The 15955-nt window shown below is 55.2% G+C and overlaps 1 protein-coding gene across 2 annotated transcripts in view; it reads left to right on the top strand.

The window, feature by feature from the left end:
* Positions 1–12771, top strand: part of LMOD1 (leiomodin 1) — a 41919-nt gene extending 29148 nt beyond the window's left edge. The window contains exons 1-3 of one of the 2 annotated variants that reach the window (XM_047841118.1): positions 6217–6711; positions 9269–10735; positions 11999–12771. In XM_047841118.1, coding sequence (XP_047697074.1) covers positions 6583–6711; positions 9269–10735; positions 11999–12025 — 1623 coding nt within the window. In that variant the 5' untranslated portion in view covers positions 6217–6582 and the 3' untranslated portion in view covers positions 12026–12771. Of the gene's footprint in view, positions 1–6216; positions 6712–9268; positions 10736–11998 lie in introns of those variants that run through there. The other variant, XM_047841117.1, reaches the window with a different exon arrangement.
* The last annotated feature ends 3184 nt before the right edge of the window (positions 12772–15955 follow it).

Below are 15955 nucleotides of genomic sequence, written 5' to 3'. Positions count from 1 at the left end.
CTTACTACTGATGTGACTTGTTTAAGAATGACACCATCTGCAGGATGCCGAAAATGTTTCCACCGACCCCCAGATGCCATGACTGCCCCTGAGCACATTGTCCAGAATTCTGACTTTTCTGTGGCTTATTTCTAAGATGCCACCATAATGTGATGGTCGTTAAGACCATGATACAAGCTTATAGGGAACAGTGGGAAAAGAAGACCGTGAGACACAAGCGAAGGTCACCCTGGCCCCTACCAGCCAGCAGCACGAGGTCCCCCACCCCTGCCAGCCCTCTTCCAAGCTTCCTCCCAGGGAGGTTGGAACCTCTCCATGCTGGGCCCTCCTCTGGTGGCAGCGCAGAGGAGTGAATGAGATGGGTGGCTTGCGTGAGGCACTTAGCACGGCATCTCCCACCTTGCAAACACTAAAACATTCTTCTTTCAGGGTTGGGTGGCCAGGGGGTGGAGAGCCTATCCCTGTACCAGGCATTTAAGTCAAAGACTGGCTTGGCATGCGGCCCACTCACGCAAGACAGTGTAATAAAGAGGTAAACAGTTCGGACTCCAGAATCTGAGTCCTTGCTTCCTCACGTAATAGCTGCATGATCTGGGCTTCCGTTTCTTCTTCTGTGACACAGGGATGATGGCAGTAACCACCCTGCAGAGCCAGCACGGGGCTGCAGGAGTTGCTAACTCCACGCGAAGCACAGCCAACGGCACCTCGATGAACCCTCATTGATTTGGCAATTGTTTTGCTGGAGAGGAAACGTAGTAGAAAGCTGTTGTGGACTGAGGACTTGGGGAAGAAGATTGAACTTGGCTTCTCCAGTGGGCTGGCAGCCAGGGCTGGGGAACGTGCCCTTCAGAAATATGGGGCTCAAAACCATGAAAGGAGCTCCTCCAGCGTTCCCATGTAGTTTCTTCACTGGGTAAAGGGTCAGCCTGAGTTGGCCTTGCCCTTCCCTAGAAAGATTGGTGCCATTCCCAGACCTTAGGCCCAACAAACTACGAACATCCCACCACGGGGCTGGAGCCTGCCCACCACCCCAAGAGTTGATTCACATGCTCACAGCAGGCTGGTCCTGGAGAGCACAGAGAAGCCAGAGAGACCAAACAGAGAGGGGACAGGGCAGCAAGGGGCGTCTGGGATGCTTGCAGGGACACAGCTTTTCTTAGCTCTGTGACTGCATGAGCCTTGGCTTCTCTGCTCAGAGCTTACCAGGTGCACACATTCCCCCAGGGGGTGCCCTAGATGACCCCTCTGGAGCCCTGGTCGGTTTGGAGGCTTTCTTTGGCCCACGTTCTCTTGGGGGACAAGGGGACACAAGCCTCCAACATTGCTTGTCATATTTATTAGGTGTGGATAGGCTCTCACACTGTCAACCCGCAGGACTTCCGGCTGGGAGCAGAAGGCTGGGACAGCTGCTGGTCCCTGGTTTCAAGGGGCCCTACCAGGGCTACCTGGGGTGGGGGTGGGGGTCTCTCCAGGCCTGACACCTGCCCATTTCTGAGGTTACCATGCAAATTATTTGGGGCTGGTGTACTTTGTCGGCATGCCCAACAAGCATTTACAGAGGCACCTGCGATGTGCAGGCCCCCGTGCCAGGCCTCCTCATCCTCCCTCCCACCTTGCTCACGGGCTGGGGGCTCCAGGTACGCAGTCCTTACAGTCTCAGGAGGTACGGTGAGGAGGCACTTTTGCAGTCCGCACACCAGATGATACAGCCCCCACCCCAAAATTAGGAATCTCATTTTGATCCCCTGTTTCTTAGGGGATCAACTATACGCCAGTCACGGACAGGAGCTGAGTGTACCCATGGGTCTCTGTGTGTAAGCCCTTGAATGCCCCATAAAGTATGTTCCCAGAAATGTGAACCCAAGGGGGCGAGGTTAAAGCCCTTTTCCACCCCCATTCCCCATTGCCTTCCTCCTTCTTGAGCCCATCCTTTGTGATCTCGGTTTCCCCATAAGTCCCTCCATAGCTACAAGGGATGAGAAGGGGGCTGCTCAGGACCCTGCAAGGGCCTGTGGAGACAACATTTCCCCACACCGGGGGGGGGGGGGCGGGGGGCGGGCTGTGAAACAGGGGAAGCCGACCCAGGATGATCTGAAAATGGGCAGGGCTGGGATAACCAAAAAGGGGGGGTTTCTGGGAGATACCAAGGCCTCGTCCCTGAGCCAAGGAGTCAAGGAACTTCAGTGTGGGAAATGGTTGAGAGACGGGCTGCCAGGTCTTTTCGGGAGGCCGCAGTGATTCTCTGGCCGGCATGAAGGGACGCTGTCAGATGAAACAGTAACTCTCAGGCAGCGGGGCCACCGCCTCAGCACCGTCTGCCACGTACCTTGATGTCAACTCGTCCCCCTGCCTGCCATGCCCCCAAAGCTGTGAGGGCGGGCCTGCCTTATGCAGCACTATGTCCCCAGGATGGGGTTGATATACACCTCCCGATGAATGAAGCCACAGTGGATGAATGAGTAGGGTCACAGGAGGATTGGGGGGGGGGGGAGGGTGCTGGCCCTAGAGAGCAGGCATCTCTTTGTACCCCCAGGCCTGCACAGACCCCACCATTCATAGAACCCTAGCGCTGTTGGGGGGGTGGGTGATACCTGCTCCCGTCGCACTCCACCCCTGCCTCTGTCACCATGGGACTGGGGGGAGAGGGTGACGGAGAATTCCCAAAGCAACCTGGTCCCTTCCCGGCTTCTAGCTCCCCAGGCAGCCTTCCAGGGTTTGGGACGTGGTCGTGTCATTGTTCACGGGGAAATACAAACTGCGGTTGCATCGACCGTGGGGCGAGCGCTGGATTTCACACTTCCAAATAATACTGCGATACTAAGCCAGGGGGTGGGGGCCTCAGGTGGGAGCGGGGCAAACCCTCCTGCCCGCCCCTGGCCTCAGCACTTTTCTGAAGGGAGGGCTCAGCTTCGTGGCAGCTTATCTCCTGTTCAAGCCCTTCTTGGTGTCAGGACTTTGGTGTAAGTCTCCTTACAACCACTTGCAACCTAACGACAAGGTCCAGGTTGGTCGGTTCCATTCTGCATATGAGACGACAGGTTCAGAGGAGGTGTGCAGCCTGCCCAAGATCACACAGCTAGTCGAGGGCAGAACTGGGATTGGCACGAGGGCCAGCTGCCTGCAGAGCCAATGAATCCCCATGCCACCAGAGGGAGGACATTTCCAGAACAATCCCCGTTTTCCTGACAGCTCTGGAGGGAACCTATAGCTTTCTAGGGACAGTATCAGGTTTTTCAACATCTGAAGCTCTACTGTATAATGTATAGAATTGTCAAATCACTTTGTGTATATCTGAAACTAATGTAACATCATATGTCAACTACACTTCAATTACAAAAAAAAAAAAAAAAAAAGATCAGTGGCACCTGGCTATCTTAATCCATAGAGCATGCAACTCTTGACCTTGGAGTCACATGTTCAAGTCCCATGTTGGGCACAGAGCCTACTTAAAAAAAAGAAAAAAAAAATCTTAAGCTCCGTGTAACAAGCTGGGCTAAGTCTCAGTGGAGGACTCCTGCCCCACAGACCACCAAAGGAAGTTGGCCTTGCTGGCCCTCCCCACGAACGCCAGTTCTGGGAATCTACTTTCCCCAAAAGGCAGTTGGTCCTCCTGAAACTTCTTTTTGTTTTTTAATGTTTATTTTTGAGAGAGAGAGAGAGAGAGAGAGAGAGAGAGAGAGAGAGACAGTGTGTGAACAGGGGAGGAGCAGAGAGATAGAGAGACACAGAATCAGAAGCAGACTCCAGGCTCCGAGCTGTCAGCACAGAGCCCAAAGCAGGGCTCGAACTCACAAACTGCAAGATCATGACCTGAGCTGAAGTCGGATGCTTAACTGACTGAGCCACCCGGGTGCCCCGGTCCTCCTGAAACTTCTGATCAGGAGAATCTAGAATTATTCTTCTTGGTGGAAAAAAGAGTTGGCATTCCATGTAGAATGAGGCATGAGGTTGTAGGGAGTGAATTTCCTTGGTCCTCACAAGCCCCGGGCCCTGCTAGCAGCCCTGACCATCACACCAGCTGTGTAAGGGTGCTGTTCCCCTGGGGGACCTTGGGCACGCCTTCCAGCCTCTGGCTGGCTCCTCCCTGCCCTCCCTTGCAGACAGAAGACCCTGGCAGCTGTGGTGTCTGACATCGGGTCTCCAGGTGGCTGGAGAGAGTAGGGCCAGGGCTCCAGCCTTCTGCTGGGCCAGCTTCCATGGGAGAAGCAGGGGAACATGATCGTGGGCTCTGAGACATGCTGGGGGCTGGCGGAGAGCATTGGTGCAGGACCAGGAAGGAGACGTGGTGAGGGGTTGGAGCACTGGGAGGACTGGGGGATGCCACAGAGTCCCCTGATGTTTTCCTATTAAATATAACCTGATCCACAAGAAACAAGAAGCAGGCCAGAGCCAAGCTAAAAATGCTGGCTTCTAATGAGCTTGGACCCTGAGGCTGTCAGTGCCTTCAGGACTTCAGCTAAGGCTTGGGAGACAGTCCACTGAAAGCAGAGTTGCAGAGCCTGGAGTCCCTGCCCCTAGCCTGGAGCTTGAGCTGGTGCATGTGGAGGTCTTTAGACAGAAAGTCTAATGGCTGTCTGTCTCACCAGGCAGCCCCGGGGGAACCTAGCAAAAGACCGGTCTTGAACCATCTGAGTTGACATCACCTCGGACTTGCTTTGGGGATGGAACAAATGTACCCGAATCCATGACAGTGGATCCCACGTGAAGGGCACAGTCATTGCCAGTCACCCCTGCCCTCCTTGGCTCCGCCCCCTCCTAGGCAAGTGGCTGGAGTGAGCTTGACAGACCCACATCCTCCATGTCCTGTTACAAAAATTTTCCCCAGGTTCCATCTCATCTTGGTGCTGTCCTCTGGGGAGGTCTGCAGACTCTTTGCCTTACATAGGCCTCTGGAGGGATTACTCTGCAGGTGACGGGTCACAGGAAGGAGAGGACCTTGGTGGTGGTCTACGTGAGGTATTAGGCAACTGTGGCCTGAGGGCTGAGGGCAGCACATCCAGGGGGTTTGGCCTTCCCTCAGCAAGTTCTCATTTTCTAGGAACTTCTGGAGAGACAATTCTTCTCCTCTCCCTCTTGGGCAATGAAAAGTGGTAAAATGTTCTCTTCTCTGTTCAATCAGACAAGACTTCTAGAAGTAGTATCCAAAGGCCCATGGTAAGGGAAAAGATGCTGTGTTCTGCCATCTGAACCTATCAAAGGCATTTGGCTTCTTGGATCCTACCCCAAGTGACAGAGCAACGCCATGAGGCCATAGGTCTGGAGCAGATGGGGGAAAGGACCTGCTTCTTCCCTCTGAGCCTGATTACTAGGTCCCTGCATCATTTCACAGGTTGTTAGAGGTTTTCAGAGGTCATCTCCTCCATTCCTCTGCCTCCGTGATGGATTCCCAAACCACCCCTGTGGGCTTCCCCTAAACCTAAAGCTTTTCCCAAAGGGAAGAACAACTTTTGCTGCTTAGGTCTCTCATCTAGAAGCCTGTGGACCTTTGCTTTATAGAAGTTCTTTGTTATAGCTAACCTAAACCCCTCTTGCTACAAGGGATGAATAGTGGAGTGAGGCCTAGAGACAGGAGGACAAGCAAAAATAACCTCCAGAGGTCACCAGGATGTGCCACCAGTTCTCGAAGCAAAAGAAGTTGGCTTGGACTCCCTTTCAGATAAGCAAGAAGGAGGCAGCTCTGTTTTGTGCTGAGGAGTTCGCTCAACAGAAATCCCAGCCCTGGGAGGACGCTGGGCTCCTTCTCCTTTTAAGGCAACGTCTGAGCTCTCAGGGCTACGAGCAGCAACAAGCCCCAGCCCCACTCATTCCTGGCTATTTGGAGGAAACCCATGATTAATCAGCTCCCCTCCCCCGCCCTGCCTGGCTTTCGTTAGGTTCTTTTTAAAGGGCTGGAACACCTCCTCAAGAACAGACACTCGGCAGCTCCAAGCCAACCGGGGCCCCAGTGTAGGGAGAGTACCCTAGGAGAGAGTGGGGAGCAGTCCTGGATGAAGACCAAGGGGAGAGGTCAAGGGCTGGGGTGTCAAGGCAGGGAGAGGGTTAAAATGTTGGGAAAGGAGTCCTGATGGGAAAGCAGGGGAAGGTTCCGAATGGGAGCCCTGGTCTGAGTGTGGGACGGGTTTGATCGGGAGAGCAGACAGCTGTGGAGCAGGTTCTGGGGGCAGCAGGGGCGGCCGGGCACCCGGAGCGCTGCCGGGCAGGTGGAGGGAAATGCCTTTGCCCCTAATGGACAAGGTCAGAAAAGGTTACACTGACTTGGCCGCTGCTGGTGACAGTCAGATCTGGAACCCAGTTTTTCCTGAACTTGCTGGTTAAGTTACCATCCCTCTCCTCTGGCTCCCCAGTTTCCCTCTAAGTGAGGCCTGTGATCGGTGTGGGAACTATGCAGAGGGCAGCTGGGCAGCGCACTGTGGGTACTGAGAAATCCCGAAGGGTGCGCATTTTGGAAGGGGAGGGCAGGATTCGCCGCCTTGGGGGCCTGACCTCTGGAGCCTGGGCTGGACTCTGCTGGAGAGGCTGTGGCACCCAGCTCTCACCTCCACGCTCAGGATGGAATTTGTGACGAAACCACTCTGAGCTGGGATGGGCTGGAATTTCCTGGCTGAGCTGTGGGCAGATGTTAGGAGTGTCCTAAAGGGGCTGATCCACTGGATTTCCTCATTTACATCCTATTTGCATACTCCGAGAGCTTCCTCCTCCTTTGAAGTCAAGGTACCGTAAAGTCACCATCACTTCTGCTCCCCGCCCTGAAAGGGTAATCCAGGGTAATCCGAAGGGTCAGATCCAGTTCAGTGGGGGCCAGAGGAACTGTGAGAGAGCCCTCTGCGGACCCTGCTCCACCATGAAAGCACCAGTGAGTCCCCCAGTGCTGCTGCCCCCTAGGGCAGGAGGAGGGAAGGGGCACATTCCTCAGCCCTGCCTCACCAGGCCTCGTGCCCCTTGGCTGCCTGTTGTGATTCTAGCAGAGGAGCCAAGGACTTTTGCTGCTAAATAAACCCCGGGGCTGGTCCCCGCTGGCATGTGTTTGTGGTGCAGGTACAAACTGTTTCCATAGGACCAACCAGTTCTCCATTCCGTCCTGTCAGGGCAGGGTGGGGGGTGGGAGGGAGGGAGGGCTGGGTGGGAGGGAGGGAGGGAGGACCAGTGCCATCCAGGGTTGCTTTTCCTTCCTCCTCCTCCTCTTCCAACATGCCAATCAGGCACTCTTGACAAACAGAAAACCTTTCTAATAATCAGGCCATAGTCTCTTCTTAAAAAAAACCTCTGGGGAGGTGGTGGGCACCTGGGTGGCTCAGTCGGTTGTCCATTAAGCGGCCAACTCTTGATTTCAGCTCAGGTCTTAATTTCAGTTTGTGGGATCGAGCCCCACGTCGGGTTTCTGTGCTGACAGCCTGCTGGGATTCTCTCTCCTTCTCTCCCTGCCCAACAACCACCCCCCCTCCGCCGCCATAAATAAATAAGCTTAAACAAACAAACAAAAACCTTTAGGGAAGGACATTCCTTGAGGTCCCAGTCGCTCTGGGGTCTCTATCACAGTTGGGCAGGTAAATCTAATATCTAATCTTAGGCAATCCTGATGCTCCTTTGGCTCTTCTGATGGGGGTAGGAAGCAAGTATTTCAAAATAAGGCTCACACTTCATGGAACTTCGTGGAGGAAGAAACAGGGCCTCATGGAAGTACAGGGTGGTCCACGTTGCATGTAAAATGCAAGCCTTTAGCACATCTCAGCTGACTCCCTTCCAAGGCCTCCCTGAACAACTTCTCAGTGTCTGTGTGGTCAAAGTAGAGTCACAGAATCCTAGATCCTGAATCTGGCAGAGTCCTCCTGAGGTCAGCTCACTCAGTGGACTCTAGGGCTCCTCCCAGAGAGGTGCTGACCCTTAGCAAAGTTTCTACTAAAAAATGAGAACAATATTGTGGGCTTTTCAAAAAGCTACACATATTTGATGTAAAGGTATGTCCTTTATTCTATTATATCTACCTTACTTCTTCTTTTTTTTTTTTTTTTTTTTTTTACTGTTTATTTATTTTGAAAGACAGAGAGAGAGAGAGAATGAACCGGGGAGGGGTAGAGAGAGAGGGAGAGAGAGAATCCCAAGCAGGCTCCGAGCTGCAAGCAGAGAGACTGATGCGGGGCTCAATCTCACAAACCGTGAGATCATGACCTGAGCCAAAATCAGGTCAGCCACTCAAGTGACTGAGCCACCCAGGCGCCCCTACCTTACTTCTTTACTGTGAGCTCCTTCCTATTTCAATGAGATGATAATAGTAGATACAATTTATAGATATCCTGTTTTGAGAGAGAGAGAGCAGAGAAGAGGGGCAAAGGGAGAGAGAGAGAGAATCCCAAGCAGGCTCCACACTCGGCACAGAGCCCAACACAGGGCTCAATCCCATGACCCTGGGATCATGACCTGAGATGAAATCAAGAGTCAGATGCTCAACTGATGGAGCCACCTAGCCCCCCCCCCCATAAATATCTTTAATTGGTAAAATAAAATGTTAGCAGCCCTCTGTTGGTCCCTCTAACTTTTTTTTGTTCCTTTAGAAAGGTATTAGCTGTAAAATCCCAGTGTCTGAAGACCACTGACCTACTACCCTTTGGAAGCAGGGCGAGCACTAGGGTGAGGTGTGCAAGGCACTTGCCTAGAACACAGTGCAAGGGGCACCAAAAAGCTCGGTCATCAAGATAACTGATATTTTTAAAAATCAAATTTAATGCCAAAAATACCTATGACAACCAAAAATGCACAGGTTTAAATAAAGACAGGACCAGTATTAGGGATTTTTCCTTTTACCTTGGGTTCCAACATGGCTCAGCAAGGCATTCCTTCTTTTTTTTTTTTTTTTTTTTTTTGTTCAATTTTTTTTGAGAGACAGAGTGTGTGCGCGCACAAGTTGTGGAGGGGCAGGGGGAGGGAGAGAATCTTAAGCAGGCTCAACACCCAGGCAAAGCCCAACGCGGGGCTCTATCTCACCTCACCTCACCTCACCACCATGAGATCATGACCTTGAGATCATGACCTGACCCGAAATCAAGAGTCGGTCGTTTAACCGACTGAGCCACCCAGGCACCCCTGGAAGCATTCCTTCTAAATCACCCGTGACAGCTTGAATCACCGCGACAGCTTATGGTGTTCTCAGTGGACACAGTCCTTTGGAGGCTCCAGGGCAGTTATATAAATGCTCCCCGTGCTTGTCTCCAAACTCATTCCTCTCCCTCTGTAGCCAGCTCTTCATGTTTATTTTTCTTTTCTGAATTTTTAGGAAAACAAGCAAGTGGAGCCCAAGACAGATGCCAAGAATGGAGAGGAAAGGGGCAGAGATGCCAGCAAAAAAACCCTGGGCCCCAGACAGGACTCAGACCTGGGGAAGGAGCCAAAGAGGGGTGGTTTATTAAAGAAAAGCTTCTCAAGAGACAAAGATGAAGCCGATGGCAAAAGTGGAGAGAAGCCCAAGGAGGAGAAGCTTATCAGGGGTATTGACAAGGGTCGGGTCAGGGCTGCGGTGGACAGAAAGGAGGCAGGGAAGGAGGGGAGGGGAGAGGAGAGGGCAGCAGCCCCAAGGAGGGAAGAAGAGAAGAAAGGCAGTGACAGGAGCACGGGGCCAAGCAGAGACAAAGACAAGAAGAAAGAGGAGAAGGAGATGAGTAAGAGAGAGGATGACGGGAAGGGAAAAGGGGAGAGGAGGACCGTGGACGCCAGGAAGGAGGATGAGAAGGTGAAAAGAGGAAGCGGGAACACGGATGCAAAAAGGGAGAATGAAAAAGTGAAAAAAGAGGAGTCCGCAAATAAAAAGGAGCCCAAAGAAGAGAACAAGACCCAAGCCCTGGAGAAACAGGCCCCTGCTAGCCCCACCAAGCCCTCGGAAGGGCCTGCCAAGGCGGAGGAGGAAGCGGCCCCCAGCATATTTGATGAGCCTCTGGAGAGAGTGAAGAACAATGACCCAGAGATGACCGAGGTGAACGTCAACAACTCAGACTGTATCACGAATGAGATCTTGGTCCGGTTCACCGAGGCTCTGGAGTTCAACACTGTGGTCAAGGTGTTCGCCCTGGCCAACACGCGCGCCGATGACCACGTGGCCTTCGCCATCGCCATCATGCTCAAGGCCAACAAGACCATCACCAGTCTGAACCTGGACTCTAACCACATCACGGGCAAAGGCATCCTGGCCATCTTCCGGGCCCTCCTCCAGAACAACACGCTGACCGAGCTCCGCTTCCACAACCAGAGGCACATCTGCGGCGGCAAGACAGAGATGGAGATCGCCAAGCTGCTCAAGGAGAACACCACCCTGCTCAAGCTGGGCTACCATTTCGAGCTGGCTGGGCCCCGCATGACGGTCACCAACCTGCTCAGCCGCAACATGGACAAACAGCGACAAAAGCGGCTCCAGGAGCAACGGCAGGCGCAGGAGGCCAGCGGGGAGAAGAAGGATCTGCTGGAGGTGCCCAAGTCAGGGGCGCTGGCCAAGGGCTCCCCCAAACCCTCCCCCCAGCCATCTCCAAAGGCATCGCCCAAGAACTCGCCCAAGAAAGGGGGCGCTCCAGCCGCTCCACCTCCGCCTCCACCTCCCTTGGCCCCACCCCTCATCATGGAGAACCTGAAGAACTCCTTGTCACCAGCTACCCAGAGGAAGATGGGAGACAAAGTCCTCCCCGCCCAGGAGAAGAACTCCCGCGACCAGCTACTGGCTGCTATTCGCTCCAGCAACCTCAAGCAGCTCAAGAAGTTAAGTAGTTGTGGGCAGGGGCCAGCAGGGCTGGAAGAGAGGGGGCCAGCAGGGCTGGAAGGGGGGGGCAGCAGGGTTGGAGGAGAGGGGGCAGGGGATGGGGCAGCAGGGTTGGAGGAGAGAGGGAAGCCAGCAGGGCTGGAGGAGAGGGGGCGGGTGGGGGGGCAGCAGGGCTGGAGGAAAGGGGGCAGGGCAGTAGGGCTGGAGGAGAGGGGACGGGGGGAGGGGGCAGCGGGGCTGGAGGAGAGGGTGAACCGGTAAGGGGGGGCTGTGGGAGGAGCCATGTATACAGACTGCTTGTCCGTAGGGCGCTTCTGGCCATGCCATCCATCCCCCTGCCTCTGGGCAGGCCACACCTGATCCCCACAGGGGGAGAGGACTCTCTCCTTCCTCTAAGGAGCTTCCTTGAGCCTCTCACTCCGTGCCTCAACTTCTCCACCCTGCAGCTAAACCAGTTTCTCCCAGAAATAGAGAAAGAGCCTCTACATCGTAGTTCCATCTCTGGCCCGACCATGTCTTCTCTCCCCCATTCCTAAAGCAAAAACCACCTTCCTTTTACTAATTCCCTCTCAGGACCAGCCTGGTCCTACAGATCTGTTTATCCCAAAGGTCTTTGGGAGATTCAGCCCTCAGGGGGATCTCCTGGTGACTAATCAGTGCCACAGACACATGAGCCATCCCTAGAGACCCCTCTTCTCAAACTTCTCCCTCCTCCTCCCTTTGGTGACAGAGTCCATGGTCACCTGCCCGTCTCACTGGATGGTGGTGGCAGCTAACCCTACCCCCACAACATCATTTGGGGCTAGGCACCATGACATAAAAGACAAGCTCAGGCGTAATTCTCGTGGTCATTTGATGACATCCAGCTTTTTTTTTTTTTAATTTTTTTTTCAACGTTTTTTATTTATTTTGGGGACAGAGAGCGACAGCATGAACGGGGGAGGGGCAGAGAGAGAGGGAGACACAGAATCGGAAACAGGCTCCAGGCTCCGAGCCATCAGCCCAGAGCCTGACGCGGGGCTCGAACTCACAGACCGCGAGATCGTGACCTGGCTGAAGTCGGACGCTTAACCGACTGCGCCACCCAGGCGCCCCGATGACATCCAGCTTTTAAAGAAAAGGCAAAATGCTTCCTCTGTGTCAATACCTCATTTGCTCATTTCACAAACATACATTGAGGTGTACGAACGGGAGGCGTGTTGAATTGCAGAGACCCCTTTGCTGAACTCCTTTCTCTAAACTGTCTCTGTTTTGCCCTAACAGGTGGAGGTGCCCAAACTGCTTCAGTAGGACCAGACTGCCGGGGGGCACTGTCTGCCAATGCCATGACTGCCCAGGCCTTGCCTCCCAGGCCCGCACAGACCCCGCCCACCCCGCCCTGGTTGACCTGCTGTGGATGTCCCCACTCTGCCGTGGGAGAGCAAGAGGCCTGGCCACGTTCAAGGAAGGATGCCTGATCTCTTCTCACTTTCCTTTTCTTGTCTCTGAGGCTCTCCAAAAATTTCTTTTATACCTGGAACTGAGGTTTCTGGACAAGAAGAGTCCTTTTAGCGTGTCATTGAGAAGATGGCATGCCCGGGGCCCAAGTAGCTGTCAAGTTGCAAAAGGCCTGTGATTCAGGAAAGATGTCCCACCAGGACCACGTAACCAGCCCAGCCCCACTGCCCTCCAGGGCCAGGATTCAGGCCTCTGAGGAGCCCTTGGGGCAAAGCTGCTGGGCCCGTGGCCCTCTGTGTGGGGCAATGGCAGAAGATTGAGAGGGCATGAGGGCCCAAGGGGAGGAGGAGGAGGGGCTAAGGACACCCTGAAACCCCTCCTGGGCTAATCAGAGGACATGGCAGGGACAGCTGGCCTGGATGGAAAGTGCCTGGTGGGGAGTGGGCTCCAGCTGGGAGGAGAGGGACAGACGGCAGCTGGTCCTGAAGGTTTGATGCCAAAGCAGACGTTTCCCTCACACCCACCTGCTGTTGTATAAATAGCTGTGTATCTGTTTTTCCATAAGATTTTGATAATATATACAAGCCTTTAGTTGTGAATGACTGTGCCCCACCTCTGTACCGTACTGAGGGTGCTGATGCTCACTCTGGCCCCGTGGAGGACTCTAGACACTCAGGTGCCCTGCCATGCCATCTTGGGTCGACCACATAACAAGTTCATAGCTGCAGAAAGTCCAGTGCAAGGGAAAACCTCGGCCCTGAGTAGAGGGCTCCCCACTGACCTGGCGGACCAGGCCAAGGAAACTAGACCGTAGCCAGGGTCCGCTCCTGACCATTCTTGCTGCCTGGAGTCATTAGCCAGAGCCGCTTTTGGGGGTGAGGGGGCAGAGTGGAGCACAGGGCCCTGGGATGGCTATATTAGGCATGTTCAGGGGATGCTCATTCCATGACTCTTCCTAACTGTGGGCTTGGGGCCAGCTCCCCACAGCAGTCACAAGCCCAGGAAGGCAGCCATCCCTGAGCAGAGAAGTGAATGACCATTTGGGGAGCAGCACCCCTACCAGTGTGCCCAGTCACCACCCCCCTGCTCTAGCTGCAGGCTCTCTCCTGACCTAACGGTGCCCCCATGCCCTCCATCAGGTGTGCATCAAAAGCATCCTTCTGATTTGCGTGGCTTAACCGTACCAGCACCCCTTGGCACCGTGGGACTGCCACCTTGGGTCTAGGTCACTGGTAGTTTTTGTCTCCAGGTTTTGCCTCAAGAGCAGGGAGCACAGCAGTTTCACCATCTTCGGGGGGAAGGAAGGGGTGTCCCTGCTAGGAAGGAGGATTGCCGTGCTAGGTCTGACCAAAAACAGAGGCAGGCAAGTCCTGGGAGCAAAAAGCTTGGATCCCAGGTTTCTCTGTGGCCCTTTCCCTCCACCCACTCGCCTGTCTGCCCCAACAACCAAAACAAGGGCTGGGCCCAGGAGAGGGGAGACAGAACCCTGCTTGATGCCTCCTGGCCCACAAAGGGTGTTACCTGGAGCTAAGTGCAGCCAGGGCTTCCATTTACCCTGTGTCTGTGGTTGCTAGGCTTTAGCAAGATGCTTCAGGTGCTCTTTCAATTCTGTGAGGTGGATGCCAATATTATCTCCATTTTGCAGATAAGTTCAGCCCAGAGAGGTTAACTTACGGGTCCTTGATCACACAGCTAATAAAAACAGAGCTTAGGTCGAGTTCCCGCTCCTAGAGCTACATCTGATAACAGGTCCCCCTCATCCCCTTACTGAAATGAGACTGGTCGTGGTGCCTCAGGAAAGCACTGAAAGCCTAACCAAACCGGAACGACGGATCTCCAAGTCTTAAGGTTCCAACAGAAACTGTCACCTTAGGAAGCCCTTTCTACCAAGCAAGATTTAGCCAGACTAAGCGCGCGCGCGCGCGCGCGCACACACACACACACACACACACACTTTCTGTCCACACACAACAAGGGATTAGCGCCGCTCTCTGCCCTCTTCCTCTCTTCCGAAGGGGTGGGTAGAGCCGGGGCTGGTGAGGTCATTCGTCCTCTGCTGCCTTAGAACCTAACGCGGGAGCGCAGCGCCACCTGCCGGCAGGAAGCGTCCCGGTTCTCCCGCGGCGCCAGGGGCGCGCCGGAGCTGCGCTGGAGGGCAGGGAAGGTGGGTAGGCTGGACGCAGCGCCAGGTCAGTGGCCTGGGTCGCGCCTTCCGGCCTCCCGGGAGGGACGGGGGGAGCGCCTGGCGGCGAGCGGCCATGTGTGCTCATGGGTGGACTGAATGTGAGAAACCGGCCTCTCTGGGGGCCGCGTTTCTGCCGAGTCGCGCACCCATCGCCGCCCACTTGCCCCATTCGCCTCCGCTGGCGCCCGTCTGCTAGGATTTCCCTTCATGAAACCCAGGATGCAAGAGCCGGACAGGATCTATCCTCGTCCCTCGCCCGCCTTTTACAGGGAAGATAATGAGAGTCAAAGGCAGCAAATGACTTGAACAAGTTGACACATCCGTATTCAAACCCACGTCTCTCGTCGCCGGGTTCGTCCTACCCACCTGAGCCGAGGGGCTTCCCTCCGCCATTTCCTCCGCGCCGCCTCACCCTACCGGCCCCATCGGTTCCCGGAGCCACATCCCGTGTCTCCCGCCAGGCAACGGAGGGCGTCTCCGCATCGGGCTCTCCGCCCCCTGGGCCCGCCCACACCCACTGTCGCACCTTCTTCCCACCTTCCGGCCCCGCCCCCGCAGGCCTCGGACCCGGGCCCTGGCGCCGGCCCCTGGCCGTGGGCGGGATGGCGGGGGCTGGGGCAGCTGAGATACCCCACTCTCTGTCGCAGGAGCTCCACAGGCGTGTGAGCGAGGGGCTCCAGTCCCAGGCGCTGTGAGTTGGGCGCATGGCCACTCATGCAGCCTTCTTGAAGAAGCATTAGATTTGGACACGGGTCACCCACCTAGTGGGGCTTCTCGCCAAGCCTGGAGTGTCATGTGTTGCCTACCCCACCGGGCCCACCTGCAGCTCCCCACTCCTCCACGGACTGGCCTCAAGGCCTGAGGCCCAGCTAGGGCTTGCGCCATCTGTGGTGAGGGGGGCAGGCTGCTGGCCTGGAGTCCAGGCCTGGTGAGTCCCCCCCTCCCCCCCCCCCACGCCCCCACACACATCCAGCCCCCGTCCTCGTCCCCGCCCTGTGCATCCTCCTCTTCCTTTATCACACCTACCCTTCCTCACTCCTTGCCTGAGGTGTCCGTTTTCCAGCTGCCCCCATTCTATACCTCTCCCCCCCAGCAGTGCTCCCCTTTCTTGCTAACCTTTCCTTCCTCAGGCCCCCATTGTATTCCCATTCCCCTCTGCCCTAGCTCTCTCCCTGCATCTGAACCGCTGCCTTCCCCCTTTGAGCGCAGCCACCCCTCTCCCCTGCCTGAACAGGTGGCCAAGAGGTGCCCTTGCTTGTGTGTAGAGCACTCCTCCATCTGTGCCTCCCAGACCTCCCCCCTTAGGGTCCTCAGTGTGCCCTCACAGCCCAGCAGGACCCCATTTACACCGTTGGAGACCCCAATCATGGAGCGTCACTGCTCCTCCTGCCCTGTATCTTGCTCCCCTTGTAGGGTGCCTGCCTGGTTTCCAGGGGTGCTGGCTGCTGAACAAGGTGATAGGAGGGACAGCTACAGCTCTGTGCTCCTGCTGGCCCCATGTCCCTGGGAATGAGCAGATGAGATGGGGTCATACATGTAGAGCTTGGGGAGAGATTCCAGAGGGTTCCCTATTTACAGAACTAGAGAATGTGAGAGGG

This window comes from Prionailurus viverrinus, chromosome F1 (assembly GCF_022837055.1).
Source record: "Prionailurus viverrinus isolate Anna chromosome F1, UM_Priviv_1.0, whole genome shotgun sequence".
Taxonomy (NCBI): Eukaryota; Metazoa; Chordata; class Mammalia; order Carnivora; family Felidae; genus Prionailurus; species Prionailurus viverrinus.
This window is presented reverse-complemented; position numbering and strand designations above follow the sequence as displayed.